This window comes from Lepisma saccharinum, chromosome 1 (genome assembly GCF_977018435.1).
Source record: "Lepisma saccharinum chromosome 1, izLepSacc3.1, whole genome shotgun sequence".
In the NCBI taxonomy this organism is placed as follows: Eukaryota; Metazoa; Arthropoda; class Insecta; order Zygentoma; family Lepismatidae; genus Lepisma; species Lepisma saccharinum.
Window position 1 is genome coordinate 39,139,528 of NC_139229.1, and position 17,925 is coordinate 39,157,452.

The window sequence follows — 17,925 nt, forward strand, 5'->3', positions numbered from 1 at the left end:
CAATCCACACAGTAAAAATAGTTTGTTATATTTGTTTTAGCTTAATTTTGCTGAGTTGGCACCACTCGTTCTCTCAAGGCCATACCAGTACGTAGAAGAGTGATGGGGGAGTATGACGTAATAGGAAGTGCTCCGTATTAATGTATGGGTATATAAACCAAACATGTGCATGTGAATCATAATAATAATTTATTTTTGCTTCTTTACACTAGTTGACACTCACATAAACAATTAAAGAGTATTAATGTGTATTAGGAACAATATATTGAGCTACTTTGGCATTGATGCACCATATCAAAGATATGCATTGTGGTGTTTACGTCATCTGTAACTTGACGTGTCACTCCGATGACGTACGCAGTCTTCAAAGCAGTCGGAACTGTTTTAGAGACCACGTGAAATCATTGGAGAATGACTACAAATTGCTGATTGGGATTGGGCTCCTTATCATCTTCATCTTCATGCACTAGTTGGATACACTGTTTCAGCACGTCCTGGTAACTGTTCGATTTTGGTGATTCTTTGGCAGGGCTGGCAACACTCTGCTCCACGTTGGGAGCGTAGCTCACGTGCGGGGGAGACAAGAGCACGTTGGTGTCGCTGAAAGGAACGGCGATGACCATCATCTCGTTGTTGTGGTCGGACGGTAGGACGTCCTCGGACAGTCCCAGGCTCTCCTCCAAAGGCAACAAGATGGCGCTCGGTTCGGCGAGGGACGCTTGAAGCGTCGACCGGAAGTCGTCGGTTGCCGCCGACGAGTTGAGCATCGTGTCGGTGGGGCTGAGGAAAACCGTGCGTGGCGACTGAGGGAGGCTAACCATGGCGTTCTCGTCCGTCTGTCCTTCCGGCAGCTGGATGTAGATGACGTCGTCCTTTCTGTCCGACAGGGCGACGATGGACAGGAGCTGATGACGGCGGTCCGAAGGGTCTAAGGGACTCTTGGCCTTTGCCGTGACGTCACTTCCTGAGAAGAAAATGGCGTGGTGGGCATCTGTGGGCGTCCATGGTGTGGCTGGAGACTTCCCTTCCATCTTGGCGCCTGTTCGACCTCTCAGTTTGGTTCTGTAAGAAAATAGGGCAGTGCTGTGAATTCGCATTGGTGTGCAAGAATAATGGACATTTCCACTGTAACTTAAAATACGATTTTAACTGTATCACTGGACGTCATTCATTTTATATTAACGTTGTGCAAAATAGTTTGTGTTAATTCGACACAGTTAGTTGTGCCAAATGTATAAGTCACGAAAACAGAGGCAGTCCCTGATTGGATATTCCGGTTATGACGTTCTTATTCGGCCGTGAAATTGGTGGTCGGCTTTGCGTTCTTGAAATCCATGCAAGAAGGCGTTGCTCCTCGTGCTTGTAACGCTAAACAGTAACATTGAAGAGGGTTCTTTGTGACGTGCAAAATTAATGTTTCGATCATGACAATCGAAGGATATACATTCATGGTAGCTTCATATTTTGCAAATATGATTATATTGGAGCAGAGATGAGAGAAGTGAGGACAGCGCAAGATAAATTTGACATGGTGTTTACTTTTATTGACAGCTTATTCAAGACCGTTTAATATTATTATGTTGCGTGAATTTTCTCAGTAGCAATCATTCGTGATCTTCAAATATTATTACTAAATGCACTGAGTTTACTTAGAGAGAATATTACAGTCACGGGCGTCGCCAGACATTTTTCCAGGGGGAGTCGGGCAAATGATAAAAGTTGAATAGTAGATAAATAATAAGTATTATTACCACGGTTATAAATGTTACTATACAATAATAAATATTATACACTAACAAAAATAAATTTTATTCGAAATAATAATAATAATAATTATTATTATATAAATGGGTAGACTCGATTCACCAAACGAGTGAACACCAGCACAACTATTTTCCATTATTTCTTTTGCATTTTATGCAGTTAATATCTGAATGCATTTTGATATTAACCTTTGCACGTGTCGTTCAAGAAAAGGCTTTCAATGTTAGGGAGATTTTCTTTTTATAAAGTGTGTTGTGTGACCTCTCACCTACAACTGTAATTATTAGAATTTTGAAAACTGTGAAATGATTTGTTCTTTGGATGAAATGGTAGAATATAACCTTGATCCTGTATTTTTCACTCAATGTTTTCGTTCCAATGCATTTTTACTTTCATGATTCTGTTCGAATACTAACTAAATTAATTTTATTTCTGTTCTTAACAATAAGAATAACAAACTTTAGGCTTTCTTGTATCTTTAAATGAACGATGTCAATTCCCAGGGGGGATCCACCGACCCCACTCCCGACGACCATGATTACAGTGTATTCTTGCACGACGGTACAAACCAGTTTCTTTCTCTTCTCTTGTTTTTCTTGCATAGCCGAAAATAAATGTGTGTAATGCATATGAACGTCGGGAGGGGATATTCCATACTTGCTTTCTACCTATAATAATACAAATCAATTCAACTTCATATTAATATTGCATTCTAGTTTTACTTTTACTTTACAGACAGACATTATCCTTCGTTCTTTGTGTGTTTATCGATATATTCCTTACTAAAGTACTGGGTGTCCCAGAAGTCTTTCCCTGATTACAAACTTTATTCATATCCTCTATATGCAATGCAGAGATGTGAAAGTGGTGCCAAAATGTTGAAAAACTAACCAAGTTTATTTGTTGCACGTTTCAGTAATTTGGCTGTAGTGTAGCAGTGTCAGTGCCAAGGAATCCGGAATTAATGCTCTTGACATCGGGTGGCATCTTTCCATACAATGTTTCTTGGACTTGACAGGATTTGGGAATGAAGATAAACGCCATTTTTTAAATACCAACTTATTGATGGCAGATATTCTAGACGAAAGAATTCTGTACATTTGAAAGTTCCTCTGCACTGTTATTGGTGACCGGGTCTCGTGATACCAGAGGACATGCTGAGCGTTTTCCTGATTTGTGAACATTTCCGGTTTTCTGGGCACTGACACTGCTACACTGCAGCCCCGTTACTCAAACCTGGAACAAAAAAAAAACAAAAAAAAACTTGGTTAGTTTTGCAACATTTTGGCACCACTTTTTCACATCTCTACCTTGCAAATAGCGGATATGAATAAAGTTTGTAATCAGGGAAAGACTTATGGGACACCCGGTATATATTAAGTCACAGGTAATTGCTTATCTGTGTTGTCGTAACAAAAATTCTCCCCTCGGAAATGTTTATGGGGGGATTATTTTTAGGACACGATTCTTGGTAGGGGCATATAGCACTCTGATGGTCATGGTCCTTCACTCACCTCCACGCTGGGACCTCGATCGGGTTGTCGATGTGCCTGGGGTCGTTGTCAGCGTCGTATATCCCGGCGACATATGTGGAGGCGGCACTGGCCGACTGGAAGCTCTTGGCGTGCTCCGTCAACAGGTGGACACGGAACTCCTTCGCTAGGTTCGAGCTGAAGCGAGTCTCGTCGTCTGGGCAGAATTTGCATTCGTAGAGGAGCTTTCCCGGGTGCTTCTTGCTGCCCAGGACATGCTTCCTCAGGTTCTCCTGCAAAGAACAAAACGATGGAGGTTACTCGCTGACAAAGTACACCTCTAAAAAATATGCAACTGAAAGTGGTGGCAACAGGGCCCTTTGGTATTAAGGGGAGGAGGTACAGTTACGCACTAATTGTGCATTTATTTCAATATCGCCCGAATGGGCAATGCTACTAAAAAAAACCTGTTGCAAGTGGAAGCGTTTTTCTATGTTGATTATTAAGCTCGACACGATGTTTGAAAAAATATGATGAATAAGAATTTCCGGAATCCCATGCATTCCTTATGGGGAATCGACTTGAACATCAAGTTACGGCTAATCAAATGGAAGTTTCGACTTTTCCGCTGGCTAATGCATCTTCAAACATTCCTCTTCCCGTTGATATCATTTTCTATTCCATCTGAATTTTATATATTCCCAAGAGAACAAATCAAATAATACTCCCACAAGCCCATTGCATTTCTCCTTCCCTACTACTGCCATCCTGGCAGTGTCGCCAAACCTGATGTGCATAAAATAGCTACTTTTCACCTTAAATGGAGTTAAAACTGACTTTCAAGAAGCTAGATTTACGAAGTGCTTCCTAGAGTAATGTTACTTGTCAAAGGGGTCGGGCGCTGCTATTACCGTTAACTCTAAATTGATGACAATTAATTCTTAGTTTTCACCATCTAGATCCGGCGGCATCACCCATCTCATGGTCGTATGAAATCGAAAATAAAGGATTCCCTGATAACAATGTTATGCCAATTTCACGTCAACATGGCGCTATAAAAATGGTAGCTGAGGATATAAGAGGGGATGGGGCAACGCAGCCAATATAACAATATCATGTCAAGTGCAAAATGTATAATCATGGCATAAGTTGGTCTATGTGGGCCGGAACCAGTGATGGCATCATAGTGGCAGGCGCCCCAGTTCACAGCCAAACGTGTGCGCGAAAAAGCCAGATCTGGCTTCAAGAGAGCTAAGTTGGCAACACTGCCACGAGGGAAGAGCTTCGGAAGAGCCCCGTTGAGACTGTTCCGCATGCCCTTAAGGGGGAGAGGGACAATTTCCCTTAGGTCTTTCTCGCTGCGGCAGCTGTCGATCACTGTTGCCAACTTCGCTCTTTTCGAGTCAAATCTGGCTCTTTCGTGCACTCGTTTGGCTGTGAACTGTGGCACCCACCCCCTGCCCCACTATGATGCCACCACTGGCTCCGGTCCACAAAGACCAACTTTTGCCATGAGTGTACATTTTGCACGTGACGTGATATTGTTATATTGGCTGCGCCACTCGCCCCTCTTACTTCCCCAGCTACATTTTTTTTATAGCGTCGTGGCTAAGGTGAAGATGACAATATTGTTATCCTGCAATCCTTTACTTTAGATTTCATATGAGCATCAATGGATTATTAAGATGGGTGATATCGCCAAATCTAGGCGGTGAAAATTAAGAATATATTGTCGTCACTTTAAAAGCTAACGGTAATAGCAGCGCCCCCACCCCTCTGACACCTAAAATTACCCTAGGAGGCACTTTATGCATCCTTCTAGCTCCTTCAAAGTCACCTTTATATTAATGGTGAAATTTAGCTCTTTTATGCACATCAGGTTTGGCAACACTGCCAGGATGGCCGTATGACACAAGGAGAAATGCATTAGGCTTATGGGACCATTCTTTTATTCGTTCTCTCAGGAATATCAAACATCTAATGACGTAGAAAAGTACATGGACACGTTGAACTATGTCATAGTAGTAGGAAAAGTCGAAGCTCCAATTTGATTAGCCGTAACTTGAAGTTGAAGTTGATTCCCCATAAGGAATACATGGGATTCTGTAAATACTTATTAATCATATTTTTCAAACATCGTGTCTAGCTTACAAATCAACTTGAAAAGAAGTTTCCACTTGCAACATGGAGAGAAATTCATACTCTCTTGGATACTAATCCCGTTTTTAAATAGCAGTGCGCAATCCGATGATATTAAAATAAATGCACCACTGGTGCGTAATTGTCCCTCTTCCCCTTAATGCGGAATTGTCGTTGCTTAGCACAATTTTTGGTGTCTTGTTACACCATTTCCCACCCCAAAAAAAACTCCATTAGGTGTTGTGTTACACCAGTTTGGGTGCTACACTACTTTTGGTGGCAATTCAGTTGCACTACAAGTAGTAATAGTTTCAACTTCATAGGTGACAGTGTTTGGTAGTAACAGTTGGGGAGTTTTCAGACCAAAGCGACAAGCGACAAACATCACATGCCGCTTGTAAACTAAGTCTCAGAGTATTAAATCGGCTTGTGAGAACCAGATGGACGTAACTCCAATTTATGAAATTTACAGAAGAGAGAAAATAATGTATTCTTAGTAATATGTCTGACTCTTAAGGGCATGAGGAACAGTTTGTGTACAGTCAGACGCGAGGAACCGAAACTGTTTCTCCCCCAACGATTTTTCCCCGCGGTGTATTGGGAAAGAGAGGTCCGTGCTCTGGATGGCTGTAGGAGAAGGAGAAAACTTAGCATTACGCTTATGGGAGTATTATTTTAATTATTTTCTTGGGAATATCAAACTTCGGATGGCACAAAAAAACACATTAATGGAAAGAGAGCAGGTTAAAGATTTCATTGGCAGCGGAAAAGTCGAAACTTCCATTTCATTAACCGTAACTTGAAATTGAAGTTCTTGCGATTTTTCTCCACGAGGAATACATAAGTTTCTGAAAATTCTTATTTGTCAAATTTTTCAAACATCGAATCAAGCTTAAGGCGAAGGGGGACAATTAGAGACTCAGAGGTTTGTGGGAACACTGACCAAGGGAACGGATGAGGAGGCGTGGCTCAGCGAGAGCAGGCCTAGTCCACAGCTGCCTCCCTCGTCCACTTAGCGCCCAATACAATTTATGACTGTTGATGGGAGCGAGGGAGAACCAAACAAGTCCGCGGTCAACTTTCTTGCAATCTGAGAAGGAAGCCACCAGATGGGGCCAGAGAGAGAACTTGCCCTGAGATAACTGTTCATGAAATTTAAATTTTGAGTTTGTGCTGACATTTCTAGACTTTCGTTTTCGGTATCCAGAAAGTGCAGAAATCATTTACGGAAGTCTGAAACTGACTTTGACAATACACGCGACGGTATTTTCAATTATTATTTTTTTCTACAGATCTTTCGACGCGTAATATTATGCATCAGGGATACCATGAAGGAGAGCAGAGAAAGTGATCTCCGTATGTTTGTCTTTTATAATAAGACCTCGATTCTTTTATAATAATAATGGACTCAAATATGAACTTTTCAACAATAAAGTATTATGAATTCAATTACAATTTTATGATTTGTAAAATAATAATATTAATATACGTAATACATATTTTCTTAACGACTGAAAGTCAAGACATGGAATCTTACTCTGCCACTCCTCCCTCCGCAGAAAAATCCTTCGGGTGCCCTAGGTCGTCTGAGGAATGAAATGAATTAACTTTACTCCTATTTTTATGTGATAAATCAAATAATAATGTATTTATGGTTTTGGGTGTTGTTCAAACCCCATAGCCTACATTACAGTTTACCAAAGTCTCCAACGGGGAGACATTATCGAACAGTAAGTCTCCGTCTCGTCTCGATTTTACAAAGTTTGACTTGTCCTCGGTCCTGTCTCTATTTTCAAGAGTTTTCTCATTGGAATTTTGAATATTAAGATGTAACAAACTTGTACCAATCCCTTCGAGTTCTGAGATTTCGTGCGAATTTGGTTTAGGTTAATTTTTCAAAGGTCACACATTCTGATTAACCAACTATCCAACGAGACGAGAGTGTCGAACAGTAAGTCTCAGTGTTTTCAGTCTTTAGAGAAGCACGTCTCAACTTTGGTCTCGTCTTGGAAGTCAAGGAAAAGTTCCCCGTGCATGTAGCACCGTGCCGAGGAGGTACATTTAGTGGATGTGGGGGATAGGGCCCCACATATTCTCGATCTCGGCAGCTTTGGAGGTGATGTTATCAGCATCACGCTGCGACCGCCTTTACCTCCCACGGTTTCCTCCAGGTAACCACTGATTTGAGGCTGGGTGAAAACCGGATCCGTTTTTAAGTGAGGACAAGGCCGGAAAAATTCCGACCTTAATCGAACCCGGGTATCCCGCGTGGCAGTCAGATACCATACCGACTAGTCTTGAAAGTCAGGTATCGAATATCAAACAGCCATCTCAGTCTCGATCGACTAGTCGCCAAAACCTGCCCTTCAGTCAACCAGTAAACTATCGTTTTCTACCGAATTATAAGTTTCCTGTCCTTCTCCAACAGTGCTGATTTGAAAATCGCAATCTAAAAATGTGAGCTATAAAGAGCGTCCGAAAAGTAAAAAACAGCCAAATGCGAAGAATACACACACACACACACACACACACACACACACACACACACACACACACACACAGAGAGAGAGAGAGAGATGTGTGTGCGTGTATACAACCATTATATATATGCACGCAGGGTAGACCAAAAGTCGCAATACATAGGAAAATACCATTTTGTTTTTAAGTTTTTCTATTTATTTATTTTTTAAAGTGTTCTTTCTAATGCGTGTTCATCAAGAGTGGAAGAAACGTATTGCAAACCAATGGTAACCACGTAGAGGATATTATATGAATACATTGTTTCTTATCACAACATATTTATTTGTCCTATGTATTGCGACTTTTGGCCCACCCTGTATATATATATCAGCCACGTATCTAGAAATATGTTTCGGGGGGGTCCGAACGAAGTTTTTCAGGAATAATAATATTTAATAACAGTAATGTTTAAATTATTATATAAAATTAAATTAATACTAATTACAATATATAAATTAATATTATATTATTATTACACGATTAGGTAAAATGACTATAAGAATAGAGATATAACAGCGCATATTCATTACGTAGCTTATCTGTAGTTAAAATCGAAATAATTTACATAAAAACAAGTGACCTGGCAATGAAATTATGTCAAATAGATAAATAATTGAATATTTACCGAATAACAAAAATGATGTTACATGTAGTTGGAGAAAAGTGAGTTTCTGATATATATTTTTTGCATAAATTATTTTGAGTAGTAGTGCACATAAATCCTCTTTGTAGTGTCATTCAAAGCAGTATGATCCCAATATAATCCTGGCCTTCTAAAAAGTTCAGAGGAAATTAATAACCATCGACAAATGCTAATATTTTCATTACTTCATTTTAGTACTTGGTAAGGCTCTCAGGGCGTCCAGACCCCCCCCCCCCCTTCTAAATACGTTCTTCCTGTTCTTCCAAGCCATATGATCCCAATATAATCCTTGTCTTCCAATAAGTTCAGAGACAATTAGAAGCCCAATATTCACGAAGAAATTTTACAGTTAATTGTTGGATTGGAGATGGTGTGGCAGATTGGATTTTAACGAAGTCGAAGTTCCTGTCCACTGTGCGTTTGGTCCTGAAGTGGCAGCCGCTCACCCCCATCACCATGAAATATTTTGATGCAAACCTACAAAAATAACATGGATAATTTTTTTTAAGATTTTGCAATCATTTAGATTTTCTTCTTGTATAAATGTATAGGTTGTCTCTAAAGAGATGCAGAAGTCTGCAGTCTACTATATTTAGTAATTTTAGTTTCTTAGTAATTTTAGTTTTATAACAATTTCTGCGAAGCTAGTAAATGTTCCAATTTGGTCGGGACAGTTCACCATATTTGATCCCTCTTTTGACTTTTTTCGAACTGCAGTCTTCAGAAAATGCTCTCTTTTTGTGGTTAATTCACATTCAGACATGTTCTTCATTATTAGGATAATTCCATAGTTTTGGTGGATACATTCAAGGTACGAATACATACAAGGAAGGAATGACAAAGAATGATGTCAGCCTGTGTGTGAATGTTGCATACATCTCTTGCTCTCTCTCCCTCTTTTTTTAGGGCTGGTAACAGCTTTAGGTAAAAAAGTACTTCTACAGTCATTGATAAGACTTTAAAATTATATCAAATTGGACTAGTAAGAAATGGAGCTGTAGCTGCGAAGGTTGTTGTCATTGTCACCCTAGGCCCCTGGATCATAGAAATTAGACCGACCTGTTATTTCTCGTACATTTCTCACCTTCCTTCGTCGGGAATAAAACATAGCATTACAGGTTAATTTAATAGGAAACTAATGTCTTTAAAGTTTCTCATTTTTTGTACATCCACCTAGTTATTTTTAATTTGCAATCGATGTTGCAGATGTGAACAATAACACACACTGCTTTAATGAAGACTGTTCTTCTATTAGTCACATTTCTTGAATGCTATGTTCTCTTTTCATCGAATTCAACGGAAAAGAGTAGGTGCATAAAATTCCTACAATGTCTAAGTATGCCAGCTACGTCTAGGTAGGGGAGGGTGCAAATTTGGTGCAGGGATGCGAAAATCATTCTCGTCCTGGACACTGAAATCTCTAGCTACAACTCTGATAAGGAAATATTTCCTTTCGAGAGACCATTAATAGATTTACACCATTATAGAAGCATAACACAATAAATGTATGAAAATTTAATTATCATTTTAATAAAAAGCAATACAAAATTACTTTGGTACATTTATAAAGTAGCAAATTAATTCCTTTGACTGGTTCAAAATGTCAAGAAATTAGAAGATAGGTGAAATGTTTTTAATAAGTGAAACATTTCACCTATCTTCTAATTTCTTGACATTTTGAACCAGTCGTTAAAGGAATTAATTTGCTAGTTTATAAATGTACCAAAGTAATTTTGTTTATATATGTTTATAAATATAAATATATATAAATAAATGAATTAATTAATGATATTAATTATTTAATAATTGACATATATTTCATGACAGTCCTCCTCCGTAGTCGAGCGGGTTAAGGCGTTCCCTCGTCTTGAGATCGTTCGCTGCGGGACGGCGTAAGTTCGAATCCGGCTCTGGTCGGAATTTATTCGGCCTACGTATAGGGCCGGTGGCAACCCACCATCGTGAGGAAATTGGGAAGCTACGAGTGAGTGAGCGTAACCCGGTCGAGAAGACCTACAACAACGGCTGGGGGTTCGTCGGGCTGATCACCCGTCACCCCAATACTGGTCTGAGACCTCCACGCTATAAACAGGTGACGGAGGAACAGTGTGGGAGGGAGACCAGCAGTCGGTAGGTAAGCCAAGGCCCTTCAAGGTGCTGTAGAGCTGTGGGTTATGTTATATTTCATGACAATTTATATATATATATATATATATAACCAAGGTTTCGGACTTGGCCCGCCTCAAAAACATCCTGGTACTGGCCTGATCGCACTCCCTAAATTTCTTTACGCACCCCCTCAACACCCCTAGATGATAAATCCAGGCGCCCCCGCTGCCTTTGCCTCCTAGTTTTGGCACCCAATCGCCTCTTCTGTATATAACCATATACCCAGAACATTTTGAACGGCACATATTCTTGTTCTAGAAATCGAGATTTGTGCATATTGCATGATCTAGGGCTCACGAATATTAAACCACGAAGGTCTCCACAATAATATTTCCTTCGGAAAAAACATCAAAATGTTATATTATTTACTATTATTAACTAATATTTGTCACAACACAATTTACTGGGGCAAGGGAGGGGTCTATCGTTAGATGGTTGTAGGGAATCTGAGAAAATGCTCATGGGAGTATTGTTTTTATTATACTCTTGGGAATATCAAACTTCCAATGCCGCAGAGATGCATAATATAATAAATCAACTATCCTTTCACAATGTGAGTTGATTGAGTTTATTTCACTTCGCTGTTTTTCCACTTTTGGCTAATCGCGAAGATGTGAAGATACACTCACAAAGAACACCCATGCCCTCACCGGGATTCGAACCCGGGATGAACCCTGCACGACGTGCTAACCACTCCGCCACGGAGGCCGGCATATGAACTGATCACATTGAATATTTCCGTCATGTGATGTAAAGTGAAGTTTTTGCGTTTTTTTCTCCATAAGGAATGAAGGGGATTCTATAAACATTTATTCATCATGATTTTCAAACATAGTGTATTGCTAATGAACTAGAAATCGCTTACACTTGCAACATGGGGAGAAATTCACACTATATCATGTGGTATGGTTATATTTTATTAGCAGTACCCATTCCGACGATGTAGAAATAAATGTACACCTGGTACGAAACTGCCAAGTCTTCTAATATATCATGCAATTAATATGAACATCAAACCCAAATATGCACCAAGTGTTTTAAATCGAGTCAAATGAATTAATTCGTTGACAGCATGTGGATTTTCCTCAAGGAAAAAAATATGCAAAAATCCGCCGGCGAATCATCACCACTCATCTTCATCTTCGACATTAGTAAAAAGTGGCAAAAAAACCCAAAGGTAAATAGCAAAACTTTAAAAACCAAGCGGGACTCCAACCAAGTATAAAAAATTGAAGTACTGGCCTGGGTTTGTAAATAAAGATACAGAAGGTTCGAAACATGTAGGGGAATTCGTACCTGTAAGTCCCATGACGTTACCAACATCTTATACTAGCACGACGCCCTCTCTTTTTACTCTTGGAAACAAATGATTTTCAAATTACTGTATAAATGTTGACATTCCTACAGTAGCAACCAATGTCCCGGATGTTAGTTCCCCAACAAACTTTCACCCCGCTTACTTCTTGCCTTTGTCCTTGAAAATGTATCAGAAAGAGGTAACTTTTGTTACAGTGACAACAGTTAGAAAATAAAGTATCAGTGAATATATATATTCAGTGTTCGAAAAATCTTCTTCAGAGCTAGGCGCCAAGAAACCACCTACTAGCAATTGTGCATACTATAAGAAGCTGAGCCGGCCCCCGAGGCGGAGTGGTTAGCACATCGCGATACGAAGCAAGGGGTTACGGGTTCGAATTTCGGCCTAGGTGTGGATGTTTGTGTGTGTTCATTCATCAATTTCATCATATCACTTATCCCCATCTTCGCAAATTAGCTAAAAGTGGCACAAAAGGCGAAGTAAAATAAAGGAAGTCAATCAAAAATCGATCAATCTATAAGAAGCTGAACATCACCGTATTCAAAACATCGCTAAATCGTGTGAGAAAGCTGGAAATGGGGGGGGGACAAAGAGTAAGAAATTGTTACTGATTCTATGGAATGTTCACAACGTTGATAAAAAAATCATTTGCTAAATACGTTGATAAAAAATTGCTAACTTACGCTGTACTGCAATTTGAACTTGGAATCTTTAAAATTTCGTACATGCAAACTTAAAGAAAACGACAATACTACAGCAAAATATCACAGTCGCCAGGCTGAATTTTTTAGTCGCCATGGCGACCTGGCGACAGGGATTTTTCGAGCCCTGTATATATATATAAAATAACCCATGGCTTAACAGCCCTCGAAGGGCCTTGGCCCTCTCTCCCATACATATATACTATATACAGTATATTAATAATTACTTACAGATTAGGGGTTAATTAAGTAATAACATAAGAAAATTGGGTTTAATTTTGTAAACGCATTGGAAATTGAAACTGATTATCTTTTGTTACAGTCACAGAAGTTAGGAAACAAAAATACTGATATGTATCATCTATCAGTGTAAACGTTAGATTCTGGAGAATGCCTGGATAATTTGCCCATTCTTCGCAAATGAGGAGTTTATGAATAAGTGATGCAAGGAAACCGGATATTTTTCAGAAAAGGATTGATACACACACATACATACATACATACATAGAGAATGAACTTCGATGGAAAACATACCACTTACAAGTTTTCTGAAGTGCAATTTAGATCCACTTTATGCTCAGGTAGGCAAATCGGGACTAGACCTACAGCTTGAAATAGGATCGAAACCACTGTGTCATGTGCCTCCAGCAGGAATCGACCCTGGAGCCAGGTCACTGGCACTGTCACGCTTAGCCAGTCGATTGTTCCTCAAGGACTCATCGGTTATGACGCACAAGCGGCTACAATCAGTACTCCTTGAAAAGCATAATGTATGAAAAATACACGAAAAAATCTGACAAAATTTGTCTATTTGTGGATCACTGTATGAATCTGTTTGAAATAGTTCCCTTGTACGAAGAAAAAGTAAACATAGTATTCGATGGAATTCTGATCATTTCCAAAGCATTTCCATGATGGAAAGTAAATTCGGCAAAATACAGAGCATTCCCTGACATTCGCTATGAGACTCGGCGGAAAGCGGCCCGGCATCGGCGCTTGTCTTTCCCGGTGAATGGATCCGCGACAGTCGCTTATATTAAACCTCGTAAAAAAGTTTAGAGTAACAGGGTCAGTTCTGAATAAAAGTGGAAAGAAAAATGGGAAAATAAAGTATACAAAGACAATCCGCACACCATCCGTGAGTTAAAATATAGTATTGTACAAAAAATCGGGAGAATGACAGTAGACGAACTTGCACGTGTAAATGTCAATTTCCTTCGGAGATGCCAGGAATGTGTTCAGGCCCGTAGCCAGGAATTCTTTGCAGGGGGGGCAAAGTCAATCCTAGAGGGGGCAAATTTTTAATACCTTGCATCACATTGGCAAATATAGCAGGGTACACAAAGGCATTTGCCCCGTCCCCAAAAGAGATAAGTAACATAAAAGGGACGATATTTTGAAACTCAACGAATATAAAAAAAAACTTCGAGCAACATTAAATAGCAATATTTCGATATGACCTTTCCAGACTGCTAAAGAATATAAAGTTTAACATAAATAGGCTAATAGGGACTGTATCTACTTGATATTTACAGGTCGATAATGTTAATAGGCGATTACTATGTACCAACAGATTTGGGCCTATCTGCAGAACTGATTAAGGGAGCCATTTATAAATCATGCTTCATAATGATTCCCTCTAGTTTCCAGTATGAATGATTTTTACGCACAAGGGAATCTAACGACAATCCAACAACACTATTCTGTTGTGTTATGCAAGAAAAATCGAATTAATTAAATAATAATGGTTGCATATTATCTACACTTGATGAATTGTGTAAAAATTTGTAATATAGTTTTTTGTACTTGCTAAAACATGAAAACATGGGTCCCTTAGTCCACCACGGAATCTCTTTCCTTCAAAGGGGAGTCTCTTGCATAACTACAGAAAATGTTTGCCTACTGGTTACGTTAACAATTTGCAAAATTTTGTGTGAATTGTATTACATCATAGTTGAAATGCATGTTTTGACACATGACAAACAAATTGGAATCCCTTGATTGATCATTGAGTTCTTGGATTACAGTGTCATCATTAATATTTCATATTAAGTTTCATAGAAAGAAACTGTTTTAATAGGGCGCAAATAATTTTACAGGACGCCATGGCATAGATCGTTTGGCTCTCAGGGCCGACTCTCGCCGCCTCATAGCTATGGCTCTGAGCTTGGACTATAAGAACAAAAGGGAAGGCGAGCGAAGCAAGCAAGAAAATTTTACGAAATGTATTTCTTTTTGTATAAAATTTGAAATCGAGGGGGGGGGGGCAGTTGCCCCTCTGTCCCCCTTGCAAGTGCCCTTTGCCGTCTGGAAGAAAAATGCAAGAAACACGTATAAACTAATTCCATCATGAGTATCCAATTGTCCTGCTATTCTTATATTCTCCTAGTCTTGTTATTTTACTTCAATGTTTGCTTCCCCTAGAATGGATTTCCGTCCAAGGTAGGGGGGACATTGACCCCTGCCCCCTGTGCTTGCGGCACTGTTTATGAGTGTATCTTCATCAATTTCACGTCATCACTCATTGTTGCGATTAGCTACGTGGCAGAAAAGCAAAGGAAAGTAACAAAAATCAAATATCCACTCCCTCCTCTCTCTCCCTCCTCTCTCTACCACATGAATCACTATTATCAAAAGGTAGACTTGGAAAACAAAAAAAAATTAAGCAGTTCCAAGTTCATAGCAACACATCCAAGAAAAACTTCCGAACACATTAGGCGCTTTTAATATAAGCCTACTCAAAATGTCACAACTGTTCTAGATACTGAAAATTGCGAAATCATTTCCCGAAGTTTGAATCTGGAAGAGAATTTTCCCCCAATCCTGATACGACATTATACGGAATCCCACACACCCTAATAATGATTGATTGATTGATTGATTTGGTGTTTTAAGTCCACTTTATGCACAGTAAGGCTGGACCTACAGTTTAAAGTGGGATCCGAACCGCTATGTGCCTCCACCGGGTATCGAACCCGGGACACCTTGATTACAAGACGACAACGCTACCACTGTGCCATCGGGGAGGCCTATATACACCCTAATAAATCACAAAATCAATAAGTGTCTTTATGTTGCTAGAGTAACACATGATATAATTGTAAAGATTAGTGAGAATTCTAGGTAGGAATGTGTACGGCACTTTTCACAGGGGGGCAAGGCAGGCTCTCAGGGGGGGCAACTGCCCCCCCTGCTCCCCCTCTAGCTACGGGCCTGAATGTGTTGCAGCAGAGGGACATCATTTTCAACACCTTCTGTAGTCAAGGTTAGTACACAATATGAAAACTGTAATTTTAATAGCCGATTCTAGCGACTGTCGCTGACCCGTTCACCGGGAAAGACAAGCTCTGATGCCGGGCAGCTTTGCGCCGAGTCTCGTAGCGAATGTCAGGGAATACTCTGTAGTAGTATGCTTGCAAGTTGGAAATGTAAAGTATATATTTTTTTTCGTTTTAAACATACGTTCAGTGTGAAATTCACATTCAGTAAAAGCAAAATAAACATTCAATACACAAAAACCTGTCTATTTATCGTCCGAAGTCACAGAGCATCCCAAAATTATCCGGACAATTTGTTCATGGAAATTAAAAAAAAGCCCTGTGAACAAAATAACACAGTTTTATTTCCCACCCCAGCACTAATAAATCATCGTTCTTGAAGCAGAGATGTCCCATAGTTTAATATATATTGTGCGGAAACGAAAAATTGCAATGAGGAGAGGTACAAGTTACAGTAAAACAATAGTTAAACAATGGTAAACCAAATAAATATGGATATAATGTAAATATGTACTGTATTTGTTCGGTTACATATACATTGAGACAAATCCATGAAGAATTACATAATTATTATAATAACTCCATGCCTCTCCTGCATTCTGCCCGTAATTTTCCAGGCTTGTTCAAGTACGTTACTGCATATTACAAGAAACTGTATAATATGTTTCCTGATTTTCTACCTGAAATCTATTCCCTGTTGTCTGCTTTGTTTTTCTACCGTCTCTACTTTTCAGAGCTTCCACGGCCTTCTTGCCTGTCGCGAATCCCACCCTGCAAGCTTGTTTACTCTGGAGGACCCTTCAGAAATATTTTTCCTCTAAAACGAACATGTGTTTCTCGTTCGGTGACCAGTAGACAGACCTCTTCTCGCCCCTCCCCCTCTGCCCTCCGCGACGAGCCTCGAGGGGTGAAGCGTGTGCCGTGGGTAGCTAGCAGGCAGGCAGAAATTTAACATTACGCATATGGGAGAATTACTTTACTGGTACTCTTGGGAATATCAAACTTCCGATGGCGGAAAAAAACATATGATGGGGTAGAGGATCCATTGAAGATTATATTTTCAGAAGGAAAATACAAAACTCCCATTGGTTTAGCCGTAACTTGAATTTAAAGTTGCTCCTCCATAAGGAATACATGGGATTCTGTAAATACTAATTCCTCATTTTTTTCAAAGACCGCATAAGGCGTAATAATCAACTTAAGAAACCGCTTCCACTTGCCAAATGGGGAGAAATTCATACTCTTCATTTCTGGCGGAGATCTTTTTACTAGCATTGCTCATTCCGACGATATTGGAATAAATGCATGCCTGGTGCGTTATTGTCCCTCTTCGCCTTAATAATCAACTTTAAAGAACGCTTCCACTTGCAACATGGCCATGAGAACGAATTCATACTATCTTGTTCACGGTTTTTTCCTTTGTTCCAGTGCCAGGCACGTAGCCAGGGGGGGCTAAGGGGGCTGAAGCCACCCCCGAAATACTACAAATATCTAATTTAAATGTTATTTTTATTGTTAATAACAGAAATAAAGATATAACCACAGTAAAAACTGCATTACATAAAAAAAAGTTTAGTGTATAATAGAGGAACCAGGTTATAGTTTTATATTCTACCATTTAATCCAAAGAATTAATGTATGCTGCACAGCTTCCAAAACTTACAGTTTTCTTTGTGAGTGGTCACAGAATGAGTAAAATTTACCACTAACTGTTAATGACTTTTTTTGGCCGATTGTGTAAAAGTTAATAAGAAAATACAATAACTATGATTTTCAGGACACTAACTGTACAAAATATAAGAAAAATTATGGACAACAATTGTGTTAGATATTCACCGATACGGTAGATCGAGTATTATTGTAATAATAACAATAAATTTGGATTGAAATTGGTATATTTTTAATAACTTACAATAGTTAT

The 17,925-nt window shown here is 39.4% G+C and overlaps 1 protein-coding gene across 1 annotated transcript in view; it reads right to left on the bottom strand.

The window, feature by feature from the left end:
- Positions 1-214: 214 nt before the first annotated feature.
- The window catches only part of LOC145990271 (uncharacterized), an 89,111-nt gene continuing 71,400 nt past the window's right edge, over positions 215-17,925 (bottom strand). The window contains exons 5-6 of the mRNA XM_083125990.1: positions 3,279-3,529; positions 215-1,062 (exon numbers count right to left, since the gene is read on the bottom strand). Of these exons, the coding sequence (XP_082982116.1) occupies positions 402-1,062; positions 3,279-3,529 (912 nt within the window). The 3' untranslated portion in view covers positions 215-401. The remainder of the gene's footprint in view (positions 1,063-3,278; positions 3,530-17,925) is intronic.